A 14058-nucleotide genomic window follows, 5' to 3' on the forward strand; every position below is an offset into this window, starting at 1 on the left:
CACAGGTGAAATAAAACCAGATATCAAAAGGTACATAAAAATAAATGAGAATGAAAATACAAATGTGAAATTACTGAGGCACAAAGAAAGTGGTAACAAGAGGAAAGTTCATAGCACTACGGGCCAACCTCAGAAACGAAAAACAATCTCAAAAAAAAAACAAACCCAATAATTTATCTTAAAGAAATAGAAAAAGAAGAACAAATGAAGCCCATGGTCAACAGAAGGAAAGAAATAATAAAAATCAGAGCAGAATTAAATGAAATTGAGAACAAAAAGACAATAGAACAATGCAATAGCAGGTTCTTTGAGGAGATCAATAAAATTGACAAAGCCCTGGCAGGATTCATTAAGAAACAAAGAGAAAAGAAACAGACAAAACCAGAAATGAAAGAGGACGAGCTAGGATGAATACCACAGAAATACAAAGGATCATACAAAATACTATGAAAGACTATATGCCACCAAATTCAATAACCTAAAAGAAATGTACAAGTTCTTAGAAAGACACAAACTTCCTAGACCAAATGAAGAAAAACTGAAAAATCTAAATAGACCAATCAACAGTAAAATTATGGAAAAGCTCATCAAAAACTCCACAGGAAGGAAAAGGCCAGAAGCAGATGGCTTCATTACTTAATTCTACCAAAGAATTCAAAGATTCTTTAATCCTCGTTCTTCTCAAATCTTTCTGAAAAATTAAAGAAAGACAATACATCCCAATGCATTTTATGAGGCCAAATGACCCTGTTACCAAAACCTGGTAAAGATAACACACAAACACACACACACACACACAGACACACACACACACAAACTATAGACCAATATCACTCATGAATACAGACTCAAAAATCCTCAACAAAGCACTAGCAAATCAAGTATAACAATATATTAAAAGATCATACATCAAAATCAAGTGGAGCACATTCCAGGAACAGAAAAAGGATTCATCACACACATATCGATCAATGTGATACACCACAGAAACAAAATAAAGGATAAAAGTCATGTGATCATGACAACGGATGCAGAAAAAACATTTGACAAGATATGGCGTCGATTTATGATTTAAAAACTTAATAATATGGGTAGAAAAGGAAAGTACCTGAACATAATAAAGGCCATATATGATACACCCTCAGCTAACAGCATATTTAATGCTGAAAAACTGAAAGCTTTTCTCTAAGATCAGGAACACGGCAAGGAAGCTGCCCACACAAATCTTATTCAATGTAGTGTTGCAAGTCCTAGTTAGAGCAATCAGGCAAGAGAAAGAAACGGAAGGCATCCAAAATGGGAATGAGAAAGTTAAATTGTAATTTTCGGCAGGCGATGTGATTCTTCATGTAAAAAGCCCTAAAGACTTGACCAAAAAACTGTTAGAAACAGAAAACTGACAGTAAAGTAGCAAGATACAAAGTCACCGTACAAAAATCCATTGTGCTCCTGTAAATCAAGAATAAAATTTCAGAAAAAGAAATAAAACAATTCCTTTTGCAATTTGAACACTACCAACAACAACAATTACCTAGGAATAAACTTAACCAAGGACGTGAAGGATCTTTACACTGAAAACTACAAGACGTTATTGAAGACAAAACAAAGAAATCAAAAGATATTCCGTGTTGATGCTTTGGAAGCATCAACACTATTCAAATGGCCATATTGACCAAATCAATATAAAGATTAAATGCAGTCCCCATCAAATTCCTAATGGCATTTTGAAAGAAATAGAGCAAAAATAAACCCTTGTATATATGGGCAAATAATTTTTGACAGAGAAGTCAAAAACATACAATGGAAAAAGAAAGCCGCTTTATTAAGTAGTGCTGGGGAAATTGAAAAGGCCATGAAAAAGAGTAAAACTAGACTGCTTGCTATCTGTCACCATACACCAAAATTAACTCCAGAGGGATCAGAGACCTAGATCTAAGACCTGAAACAATAAATTGCAGGGAAGAAAACATAAGTACTAAATGAAACAAATGAAACAAACAAACAAACAAACAAACAAACAGAAAACAATGAATGAGACTATATCAAACTTAACAGTTTCTGCAAGCTAAAGAAACCTTGAATGAAACAAAGAAAAAACCTTGAAAATACTAAATGAGAGAAAATATTTGCAAACGATGCCTTTGATAAGGGGCTAACATCTAAATATAAAAAGAACTCAACAACAACAAAAGCAAACAATGTATGTAAAAAATGTAAAGAATGGGCAGATGTTCTGAATGGACATTTCTCCTAAGAAGACATACAAACAGTCAACAGACATATGAAAAGATGCTCAACTTCACGAGCTATTCAAACAATGCAAATCAAAAGCACAAAGAGATACCACTACACACCTTTTACCATGGCTATCATCAACAGGACAAGTAGTAACAAGTGTTAGGGAGCTTGTAGGGGAAGAGAACCGCTCAAACACTACAGGAGGACTGTAAATTGGTACAGTCATTATGGAAAACAGTATGGAGGTTCCCCAAAAGATTAATAATAGAATTATCATTTGACTCAGCAATTCCTCTTCTGAGTCTCTACCCTCTCAAATTGAAAGCATTTATTCACAAATATAATGCCTTCCAGCGGATCATTGCAGCATTATTCATGGTTGCCAAAACATGGCACCAACCAGTGTCCTTCGATAGATACCTGGATAAAGAAGATGTGTTACCCATATACAATAAAATATCACTCAGCCATGAGAAAACATAAAATATTGCCTTTTGCGACAACATGGATGGATGTTGAGCTTATTATGCTAAGCAAAATAAGTTAGACAGAAAAAGTTGAGAGCATATGATTTCAATCATACGTAGGATACAAAACAGAAAGAAAGAAATGAAGAAGACAAACAAATAAACAAAAACTCATAGACACAGACAACAGTCTATTGGTTACCAGAGGAAAAGAGGCAGGGGGTGGGGGTGGAAAGTGATGGACATAAAGGTAAAGTGGGTCTAATACATGATGACGGAAGAATATCTGGATCGAAGTGGTGAACACACAATGCAATATACACATAATATGTTATTGATTTGTACACTTGAAACCTGAATGACTTTATTATGCAATGTTACTCTAATAAAATTAATTTAAACATAACAAAAAAATAAATTTTATATACCTGTGAGTGATTAGTCTTACTTCCATCAAGTCTTTTATGCTCTTTCTCTGTCGTCCTTCCTAAGACTAGTTCTGCTGACAGATCTAGACATTAATTAAAATAAACTACTTAGAATAATTAGATAAAAGCCATTATCTTAAAAAAAAACAGAAATAACATTTTAACTATTGAGACTTTAAGCTTACTCTTTAGCTGAATATTTACTTTTTTAAGAAATACTTCTATTTATACAAAATGTCAACAAACCATTTGCGAAAAAATAGACATCACAAATTCCAGGCATACGAACACCTCAAAACTTCATTCACAAAGTAATTCATGCAACATCAAGGAAAAAAAAATCAGTAACAAAACAACACTGAGAAATAGAGTACAACACAGAAAGTCACACTACACTCCAGTTGCCACCTTGTGGTAATACATTTAGCAACGCTCTAGCTTCAACTGGATCATTATTCATGACTTCCAAAATTATTGTTACTGTTTATGCCTTTATCACTGTAAACCCTTCCTTATATCTGAAATGTTTCTCCTGCCATTCTGACAAATTTCTTTTCATCTTTTAGGACTCGGCACTGGGGTTTAAAGAACACAGAAGACAGGGGTCAGGAATGGCTTTTCTAGAGATAATGCCTGAGCTGAGACTGAAACTGGGAAGTTAGCCAGAATCAAAGGGGCAGAAGGCAGGAAAGGCAGAGAGCATGCAAGGCTGTATCGAGTCAGGGAGAGAAGCATACAATAGCATAAAGCTTGTCTAACACAGAGATGGCGAGTTGAGCATCACCAGCAGTGCAGTAATTCCAGAGAAAAGGTGGACAGTAGAAAGGTCTAGACATGGAGAGTTAGGCAGAGATCAGATCATCAAAGCCATATATGTGATTTTAAGATGTCTAGACGGTAGTATGGTTTAACCAGTGGCTCATGGTCATATATGCACTGGAGACAGATCACTGTAAATGCTGTGGTACTGATGAATCTGAGGGGCATACGAATCAATGGAAGGAGACAATTTAGCAGGCAATATGTAAAATATAGATGATGCAGCCAAAACTGAGAAAATGTTTCCAGAAGTCTTCAAAATGTAAAATAATCAAGGCCCACTATAGAATAAATCTTTATTCAATGAAAATGTTCACAAATCCTGGGTCCCCAGAGAGCTAGACTCTACTCATTACTTTAAAAAAGGTATCAACTAACAAGTGACTTGAACTACGTGAACCCTTTTAAGTTGCTTGAATTCATTTAATACTTTTTCCATTTCACATATTTCTTTGTTGAGGAAGCTTGGGCAGATGTTTACCAGGCATTTGAAGAAATAAGACACTTGCATACATACGTAAACAATGTCAAATTTATAGCTTGCAGACATTACTCTAGGAGGTATGTGAAAATCATTTGTAAATACACTGTTAATTCTAGAGTTAAGGAAAGAAGATAAATCTATAGGGATGAAAGAATACTGTATGTTCCATTACTATAGACATGATCATAGGACTGATACAAGGCACTAAATTAATAATAAGAAAAGTGAAAAACATGTTAATTTAGTCAGTTAAAAGAATGAGTATCCTAGTAGGATTAAAACTGGTTTTCCATATTTTTTCTTTAAGTGATACAGCACTCCTTTAAAACAATATTTCTTGTAAATCATTTCTTCATTAAAAATTTTTAAACTCGACATACTTTATGGACACAGCTGATAAGAAAGTACTATACAGTAAATTCTCAATGATACCCATTATTACTGGAAAAGCCATTTCTAAAATATATAAAACCAAAGAAAATGCAAGAAATATTTTAACATTTCGGTTCAAAAGCTGCTTTTCCAGTTACACTGAATATAGTGATAACTAATACTTGTGAATTCAGACCTATAAAAATAAAGCCAAGAATCCATGTTTTTTTCCAGGGGGCAATCTTTAGATTTTTCCAGCTAGTCCTACAGTTCTAAATAATATCTTGCTGCCCAATGCCAAATGTATGCTAAATACTAATCTGAACGAAATCACTCATTCTCCTAATTCTCCTTCACCTTTAGTTACATGTTACCTTCATTCTAGGAAGAATACGTATGGTTTGCTAAGAAGTGTTCTGTTACGCTGTAGGTTGCAGAGACAGAGTGAACATAAAGTCGATTTCACCACAAAATGATTTTCAAAAGTCAGAAGCCTGATAAATCAACCAATGGGGTCCAGGGTCGAATTCGTTTTATTACCTTCTTTGCTCTCTCTGTTTTCTGGTAGCTGTGATTCACACACATCATGGAGCCTCTGATACCCTCGTAGAAACACAGCTCTAATACTAGTCTTGCATTTATCCTTTAAGGTCATGAGTCCAATGTCTGAGGATGCTGACTGCTTTGCGGTCATTGATTGTGGCACAAATGGCAATTCATTGTCAACTTTCAAATCCCCAGATCCTTGACGGGTTTCATGATTGAGGGGCAAACTAGCAGAATCCAAATGTGAAGAATCTGAAAATAAAGTTTTCATTAATTAGAACGTAAATAATACTAGTATTTGGAACTATTGTAAAATGGTAAAATTTAATTCCATCAACTTTTGAAAGAAATAAAAAGAAGAATTAGCGTTTAATATTAACCTTGTGGAAATCTAAATCAGTATAAAAATTCCAAGCCCCAACATTTAGAGTATTGAACAAAACAAAGAACATCAGAATTGAAAGTTATCTTTTAAAAATTCTTTTACTCATTCTTGTAAATAACTTTCTCTCAAACATGGATACCAAAAATGACATCGACTTCATCTCAAATCCTTCAAATAAATTTGCAAAGAAAAATGAGAACTAGAAAGACAATGAGCATGTCAAATATTTCCGTGACCTCCCTTTGTGGGTGAAATTTGACTTACACAATTTACCTGATCTGGATGATTGTGTCCCCTTCATTTCTACTGCTTTTTTGGGAACAGAATCTTTCACTTCAATGGTAGGCTGAATGGGTTTTGAAACAAAGTCATTAAAGAAATAATGTTCATCTCGTGCAAGTTGTACTTAATAATTCAAGGTAATAAATATAAAAGTTATTACCTTCAAGTGAGGAAACTTTTCAAGAGAACCTAAAATGCAAAAGGACATAGACTCAGTTATATGTGAATGTGAAAGCCAACTGTACATTCAAACACAATGACAATAGAGCTGAATCCTCATGTTTGGCTTTGGAAATGACTATATCAGGTGTTCCTGTGTTTTGGGGGTGCTAGAGAAAGTGGTAGGACAGCAACAAGATAGAAACAAGAATCTGCCATAAAACTGAAGAAAAACCAGGAGTATAGGTTTCACAAAACATGCAGATGAGCTTTCAAAGGCAAGGTTATTTTTCCAAGGACTCTGACTGAACTGGATCAGTGTGCATCTTCCAATGTGCACACGCCAACTGATGGGTGAAAAGCGATCTTTCATCAGAGGAACAAATCAAGACCCTGACAGGGTCCATGTGAAACCTAGTGGTAGAATGCAACAGCCTATCTCTAATGCAAAATGTATAATCATTTATACCATCATGCTACAAGTATTCATCATGATCTTCAATTTGTTCAGTAATCTAGCATGTAAACAGTTGCAATGAGAGTTCAGGTGAATGCATAACTCCTGTGTCATCTGAGATAGTGCTATATATTAATCAGCTTGGATAAAGACTTGTAGAATCTTCGTTAGAAGAAAGATTTACTTTTTTCATGCCGATAGGGGCTATGTTTCTTGTATCTCCTAGTTTAGCCATCTGAAACTTTCTTGATCCACTCATGAAAAAAATGTACATAAAACATACTCAAGAAATAATGAATAACGAGCTTTCGACAGTGAAAAAGGGTAATGAAAAGTGGAAAATTAAATTAAATTACATCACAAATTTTAGATATTGTCTTTTGTTTCTAAATCAGTGTGACACTTTCTGAAAATAATCATTAAGCACTTAGAGTATGAATGCTATAATTTCTTTGTTTTTAAGCTTAGTTGGGCTTTGAAGAACTTTTAAGAACCAACTATCTTATTCAAAATCTGGCAAGCTTAAAGCAAAAGAGCCAATGCTTCAATATAGAAATGAATCTCCTTTCAATAACAAATGCCAATGTAACCTACATCATTGATGCCTGATAATCATGAGGAGGTTAAATGAGTGGCTACAGTTTACTGCAATTCGAACACTCCCCTCTGCTTCCAGTGTGCTCTGGAGCAGCAGTGATCTCATCTTCTGTTTCAGTGCAAATACTCTCAAGCCATCTCAAGTGAGGTCTCTCAGATTTCCTCCAAAATTACCTAGCTAACACCGTTCTTTCCCCCTTTCTTCCTGTCACTATACACTTTCCTCTTCATAAGTAATGTGTAGACCTGTGGTCTGGAAACTGCTTTTTGCATTCTTTTCATGAATTTATTGCACCAACTTTTCTTTTCCTCTCTCTTTCATAGTAGTAACTTACATCGATCATTTCTACTATTCCTCTCCTTGTTTTGCTTTGGATATAAACATGCTCAGAAATAAAAGGAAAATAATGTTTATTGTCGTCCCTTAAATGTCTTCACCTATCTGATGGCTTTGCTTCTTGATATCTCTGAAGAGAAGTTGACACACTGTCTACTCAGAGCATAGTTTGAAGACCAGCAATGTTGGGTAACCATTAGGGTCAAATAATTACCTCTAAGAATCCCTAATCAGTACAGGGATTGAAAAGTGAGAAATTTAGGGTATCAAAAAATGCCAGAGTGAAAGGTGACCTTTTTAAAATTTCTGTTTCTTATTCCTGTATATAACTTTTTTTTTTCAAACATGGATACCAAAAGTAGAGCTCTACATTATCAGACAGCTCAGTCTGTAATGCCTTTTCAACAACGAGGAAAAGAGTACAAGTGGAAACATTTTGCTGTCCTTCTCTGACAATTTTTGGTGCTCGAAGCTACTTCATGTTTTTTCCACATTTCCAATATTGTCCTCTGACATTTTTCAAAAGAATTAGTTTACCTCTTTCCACTACATATGTCTACTTTTTTCCCCCTCAATTTCCTCCCGATAATTTTTGCCTTTCTCATTCTTCATTCCTTCGTTTATTCTTTTTTTGTTTTTTTTCTGAGTTTTCTTAGGTCTTAGAGTATCTCGAAGTGGAACAAATAATGTAGGTCCTGAAGTGACACTCTCACTTTAATCTGGTGCCGATACCTGAGAAGTTATACAACAGATCTCCTTTTCGCTTCTCTTTTCCTTACTATGCATGTAATAGGTGATTTTCTTTGGCTATCAGACTATCTGAAGATTCCTATTTTAAATCAACATTCTGTCAAATGCTGTTTTTACACAATACAGTTCTTACCTGCTACTTGCTCATTTTGTATGTTTTTTCCTCGTTGATCTGCAGCTCCAGGTAAGTCATCGACATAATTTATTGGAAGACTTGTAGAGGAATCCTGTTAAAATTCATATCAATAGTGAGATATAGAAAGATTTCCTAATCCCTTTCTCAGAAAATATCTGAATTTACTACATTAAAAGCAAGCAGACCTAACAACAAAAGAAGCGTGTGATGAAAACCAAAATATTCAATAGAAAACTTCATCTTATGCTCTCTGGATCAACCTGATCTTTTGTCTTCATTGAGCTACTCTAAAAATTAAGCACGGAGGGCTGGAGTAAATACTTTCATAGACAAAATATTGATTTATATGTGCACATCAACAGAGAACTAACTTCGAAACACCTACTCTACTTTGCATTCCCCACAAGTTCAAGAACATTTTGAAATATATGCATTTCAATAAATTACTTAATTAAGCTACTTGGAACTATTTAACAATAGTTCTAAGAAGATTTTTTAGAGTTAAAATTAGATACCTGACATGATAGAAACATGGAGTATGTCATGTTACGTATAAACAGGTCATTGTCGGACCTATTTCACTTAGGTAAGGATAGCCGTGGAAAAAGCTAACTATTCTTTGGTAAGTGTTTGAGAGGACAGTCATTGAATAAAATGGCAAGGTGGTAAGAAACACTTTTCTTGAAATTCTGTTTAAATAATAGCAAAAATGTTTACATAGTTAGGCACATTTTATTTCTTATCTACACACTACAACAATAATACACATGTTATGATCGTGGTTAGCCCACTTCCTGCTTCCTGGTCATTCCAAGACATACTCAGAAAGATCTTTACTGACACAGTAAATTATACACTCATGCCCATTCCAACGATACTGCCCCAATGTTCTCTAACCTAACATTTTTTCTTTTCTTTATGTGGACATCTATAGTGACTTACAAAGGATTGTTGTTTACTCGATTTCTGCCCCTACAACTACAGCCTAAGCTCTCAACTTCTAGATTCGGTGTCTAACTGCCCAGCACATAGTCGGTATTCGATATCAGAAATTTACATCAGATCAAAACGTTTAAGATCTCATCAAGAAGGCCTCAAATACTAAGCAATACATGTCTACAGGGTATCTCCAGTAACCGTCTCCTGAAAATTGTCATCCCCCATACTCAAAATCAACATCCTTGTTTAACTTTCCCATTCTTTTCTTGACACTACTATCAATTCATTGCATCTCATGTTTACAAAAAGTGTTCTCGATATTTAGTTAGTCATCACATACCACTGTGATCATTGTGCCTTACATTTTCATAGCACCCTTTACAAAGTGTTTTCACATTTCTTACCACATTTATTCTTTGCACGAACCTGAGAGGTAGGGATCAGTACCCTTAATATGAATGAGGTCACTGATATACTGACAGGTTATAAGCAAGTTTTTCCCAAGGCCCCATAGCTAGTAAGTGACCAATCCAGGATGCTAATATGTTCTTGGACTTCAAATTCAGTATTTTTACCATGAGGTAGCAGATGGCTATAATGTAAGACACTACTTTATACTTCCTTACATTACTATAAGAATGGCTGTCATAAAGGTAACTCAATACATAATATTTTAACTCTCTAAGACAGTTTTTCCTTGCAGAATCTACTTAACAATCCCAATACAATGAAACCTCAAAATCTCCTGCATTATCCTTTCATGTTCCAAGATATTAAAGAAATACACTTGAACATTAGGCCACGGATTGACCGGGAAGAATTCTTCAGTTTTTAGATAAACTGAACTTCAGAACTCAAACTGATGTTTTATGACTTTTAATCTGAGTTTCTTCTACTATATTACACTAACATCAGTAAGGGAATCTTGCAAATTAGGAGAATGGTCCTATGCAGTGTTATTGTATTGATAAACTACTTTATCAATTATCGTTTAAAATAGAAAACCAAATATTTTTCTGTGTAGATGCTGAGGTAGAAAATAAAGTCAAATCAGACCTTTTAAGTTTTAACATCACTTAATGCTGATACTAAAATAAAAAACTAATAACGAAAGACAGTACCTCAGAATCCCAAGGTGATTCTACTTCTTCCTCTTCTATTCCTAATGCTGACATTTTAACTGTAAAATGTAGTTACAGAGACATTAATGAAAATATTTACTACTATAAATTTAAAATATATATACAAGTCTAGGTCCAATGATAAACATTTTGATAACATAAAAGTAAGAACAGATACAATGCACGGTTTTGAAACTTTGGTGAGGAAAAAAGAAGTCGTTTGTAGTTGGAATACTTTTGAAGAAACAGAGCAGAAAAATAGACTTAAAGGAAATGGATCTCATATTTGCATCTACACAATTTAGATTTGTTTATATCAGCTTATAAGCAGAGAAAAAATATAGATCGCCACTAAATGACCACTTGGATTATTTTTATGTGTTGCATCAACATAATTCATCCTGTTCTTATTTGTTTGCTCTCGTGGAGCACATTCATTAATATCCATACCATTTTCTTTGCTTCCAATGCTGGCTTTATTGCTTCTTCCTATGAGAACAAAGGAAAACAAAAACCCAGTTTCAGAAAATATCACATTCTTTGACTTGTTCACTCAGTCAGTCAATCAGTCAGGAAGACAACAGACCTTTACTGTATCTCTCAAATCATAGGCACCAACCTGGGAAAAGTGGCAAATACAAAGAAAAGATTTCATCCTCTATTGTAGTAGGGGCAGAGATGCATGAAAACAGTAAGAACAGAAGAGTATCATTTGCTACGTCTACAGCCGAGGTGAATAATGTACAGGAAGGGCACAAAGGGACAACAGTCAGTTGTACCTGGAAGGCTCAGGAAATGCTACAAAGATAGGGTTGCCTCTTCAAAGGTTTCCTAAGTGAAGAGTGAGGGTGTGAGGGACATGCTACATAGGGCAGTGGGAACAAAAGCATGAGGTAGGCAAGAGCAAGTAATTGAGGACTTCCACATCTTGGCTATTGTAAAGAATGCTGCAATGAATATAAGGAGACAGATATCTTTTTGAGTTAGTGTTTTGGATCTCTTTGGAAAAAGATCCCAGCAGGGGGATTGCTGGGTTCTATATGGTAGTTCTATTTTCAAAAGTCTGAGGATCCTCTGTATTGCTTTCCACTGTGGTTGCATCAAATCGAGGTATTATGGTGAACTGTACATCCCCATGACAATTATGTAACTGCCATTTTGTACTTTGTAACTTTTGAAACTTTTTATATGCTCATTTTTTTCAATGATAGTTCACATACGACATCATATTAGACTCGGGTGTACAACACAATGATTAGACATTTATATAACGTACAAACTGATCACCCCGGGAAGATGTGTTACATATATACAAAGGGACATACCCCATAAAGAATCAAATCACACTATTTGTTGTAACGTGGAAAGACCTTGAAATGTTATGCTAACAGAAATAAGTCAAACAGAGAAATGTAAATACCATATGATTTCACTTATTTGTAAAATCTGAAAAACAAAATAGAACGACGAAAAAAAAGTCAAAAGATACAGAGAAAAAGCTAACAGCTCCGAAGTGGAAGGAAGATTATGGGGCTGGTCACAGAGGTGGCGGAATTAAGAAGTACAAATCGGCAATTACAGTGACGACAGAAGCATGGCGGCCTGAGGGTTCTCTTTGATCTCTCTCTTGGAAATTATAAGTTAAACACCTACAATTTAGCAGAGGATTCCCAGCGTCAGACACAGACACATGCGACAGATCTGCACATCGAAACAGCTGAAGGTGGGCGAATCCCAACAAACAGAGGAGGAGGGGAAAAAAGAAGAGCAGAGACGGCCTCTTGCAGTCACAGGCCAGAGCGCACTGTGGGCCTCGGGGAGACCTGAGGAATCAGGGTGCTGTGTTACTCACTGTAGCTCTGAGCATTCCTGCCAGAGCGAGTAGCGTGTAATTCGGCTGACCCGGCAATCTACCGGGCAGAGAATACACAAGTGAGACAGCTGTCTTCTGGCAGCCACCACTACCAGACAGAAAACAAAGCCACAGAATCTGGGTGGCCGCCCACACCCTCCCAGAGCTAGCAGCAGCTCTAAGAAGAAACAGTACTAGTGTCTGTTGGGCTACAAAGCCTAGTATCTACACCCCTGAGAACTCAAGATACAGATCCTGAATGGCAGGCAAGCAGGCACATGTACAAAATATCCACAACTGAGACATTTAACTGAACAAAAGAGAGAACAGAGGACTAAATCTAAAAATATAACCAAACTAAAATAACAGACAGAATCACAAGGGCAAAGAAATAAAGAAGACAAACAAATAAACAAAAACTCATAGACACAGACAACAGTCTATTGGTTAGCAGAGGAAAAGAGGCAGGAGGTGGGGGTGGGCAGTGATGGACATAAAGGTAAAGTGGGTCTAATACATGATGACGGAAGAATATCTGGATCGAAGTGGTGAACACACAATGCAATATACACATAACATGTTATTGATTTGTACACTTGAAACCTGAATGATTTTATTGTGCAATGTCACCCTAATAAAAGTAATTTAAACATAATAACAAAAAATAAGTTTTATATACCTGTGAGTGATTAGTCTTACTTCCATCAAGTCTTTTATGCTCTTTCTCTGTCGTCCTTCCTAAGACTAGTTCTGCTGACAGATCTAGACATTAATTAAAATAAACTACTTAGAATAATTAGATAAAAGCCATTATCTTAAAAAAAAAACAGAAATAACATTTTAACTATTGAGACCTTAAGCTTACTCTTTAGCTGAATATTTACTTTTTTAAGAAATACTTCTATTTATACAAAACGTCAACAAACCATTTGCGAAAAAATAGACATCACAAATTCCAGGCACACGAACACCTCAAAACTTCATTCACAAAGTAATTCATGCAACATCAAGGAAAAAAAAATCGGTAACAAAACAACACTGAGAAATAGAGTACAACACAGAAAGTCACACTACACTCCAGTTGCCACCTTGTGGTAATACATTTAGCAACGCTCTAGCTTCAACTGGATCATTATTCATGACTTCCAAAATTATTGTTACTGTTTATGCCTTTATCACTGTAAACCCTTCCTTATATCTGAAATGTTTCTCCTGCCATTCTGACAAATTTCTTTTCATCTTTTAGGACTCGGCACTGGGGTTTAAAGAACACAGAAGACAGGGGTCAGGAATGGCTTTTCTAGAGATAATGCCTGAGCTGAGACTGAAACTGGGAAGTTAGCCAGAATCAAAGGGGCAGAAGGCAGGAAATTACTGCACTGCTGGTGATGCCCACCTCGCCGTCTCTAACATAGAGGTGGGCATCACCAGCAGTGCAGTAATTCCAGAGAAAAGGTGGACAGTAGAAAGGTCTAGACATGGAGAGTTAGGCAGAGATCAGATCATCAAAGCCGTATATGTGATTTTAAGATGTCTAGATGGTAGTATGGTTTAACCAGTGGCTCATGGTCATATATGCACTGGAGACAGATCACTGTAAATGCTGTGGTACTGATGAATCTGAGGGGCATACGAATCAATGGAAGGAGACAATTTAGCAGGCAATATGTAAAATATAGATGATGCAGC

The 14058-nt window shown here is 35.6% G+C and overlaps 2 protein-coding genes across 2 annotated transcripts in view; both read right to left on the minus strand.

Annotated features, from left to right (window-relative positions):
• The window catches only part of LOC120600569 (ankyrin repeat domain-containing protein 26-like), a 108330-nt gene that overhangs the window by 17876 nt on the left and 76396 nt on the right, over positions 1 to 14058 (minus strand). The window contains exons 35-42 of the mRNA XM_039859978.1: positions 12370 to 12427; positions 12097 to 12166; positions 10968 to 11006; positions 8455 to 8548; positions 6182 to 6210; positions 6013 to 6085; positions 5349 to 5606; positions 3134 to 3216 (exon numbers count right to left, since the gene is read on the minus strand). Coding sequence (XP_039715912.1) covers positions 3134 to 3216; positions 5349 to 5606; positions 6013 to 6085; positions 6182 to 6210; positions 8455 to 8548; positions 10968 to 11006; positions 12097 to 12166; positions 12370 to 12427 — 704 coding nt within the window. The remainder of the gene's footprint in view (positions 1 to 3133; positions 3217 to 5348; positions 5607 to 6012; positions 6086 to 6181; positions 6211 to 8454; positions 8549 to 10967; positions 11007 to 12096; positions 12167 to 12369; positions 12428 to 14058) is intronic.
• Positions 1555 to 14058, minus strand: part of LOC120600567 (coiled-coil domain-containing protein 144B-like) — a 45023-nt gene continuing 32519 nt past the window's right edge. The window contains exons 3-10 of the mRNA XM_039859976.1: positions 13049 to 13131; positions 10968 to 11006; positions 10518 to 10576; positions 8455 to 8548; positions 6182 to 6210; positions 6013 to 6085; positions 5349 to 5606; positions 1555 to 3216 (exon numbers count right to left, since the gene is read on the minus strand). Coding sequence (XP_039715910.1) covers positions 3083 to 3216; positions 5349 to 5606; positions 6013 to 6085; positions 6182 to 6210; positions 8455 to 8548; positions 10518 to 10571 — 642 coding nt within the window. The 5' untranslated portion in view covers positions 10572 to 10576; positions 10968 to 11006; positions 13049 to 13131 and the 3' untranslated portion in view covers positions 1555 to 3082. The remainder of the gene's footprint in view (positions 3217 to 5348; positions 5607 to 6012; positions 6086 to 6181; positions 6211 to 8454; positions 8549 to 10517; positions 10577 to 10967; positions 11007 to 13048; positions 13132 to 14058) is intronic.

Source organism: Pteropus medius, unplaced genomic scaffold (assembly GCF_902729225.1).
Source record: "Pteropus medius unplaced genomic scaffold, Ma_sr-lr_union100, whole genome shotgun sequence".
In the NCBI taxonomy this organism is placed as follows: Eukaryota; Metazoa; Chordata; class Mammalia; order Chiroptera; family Pteropodidae; genus Pteropus; species Pteropus medius.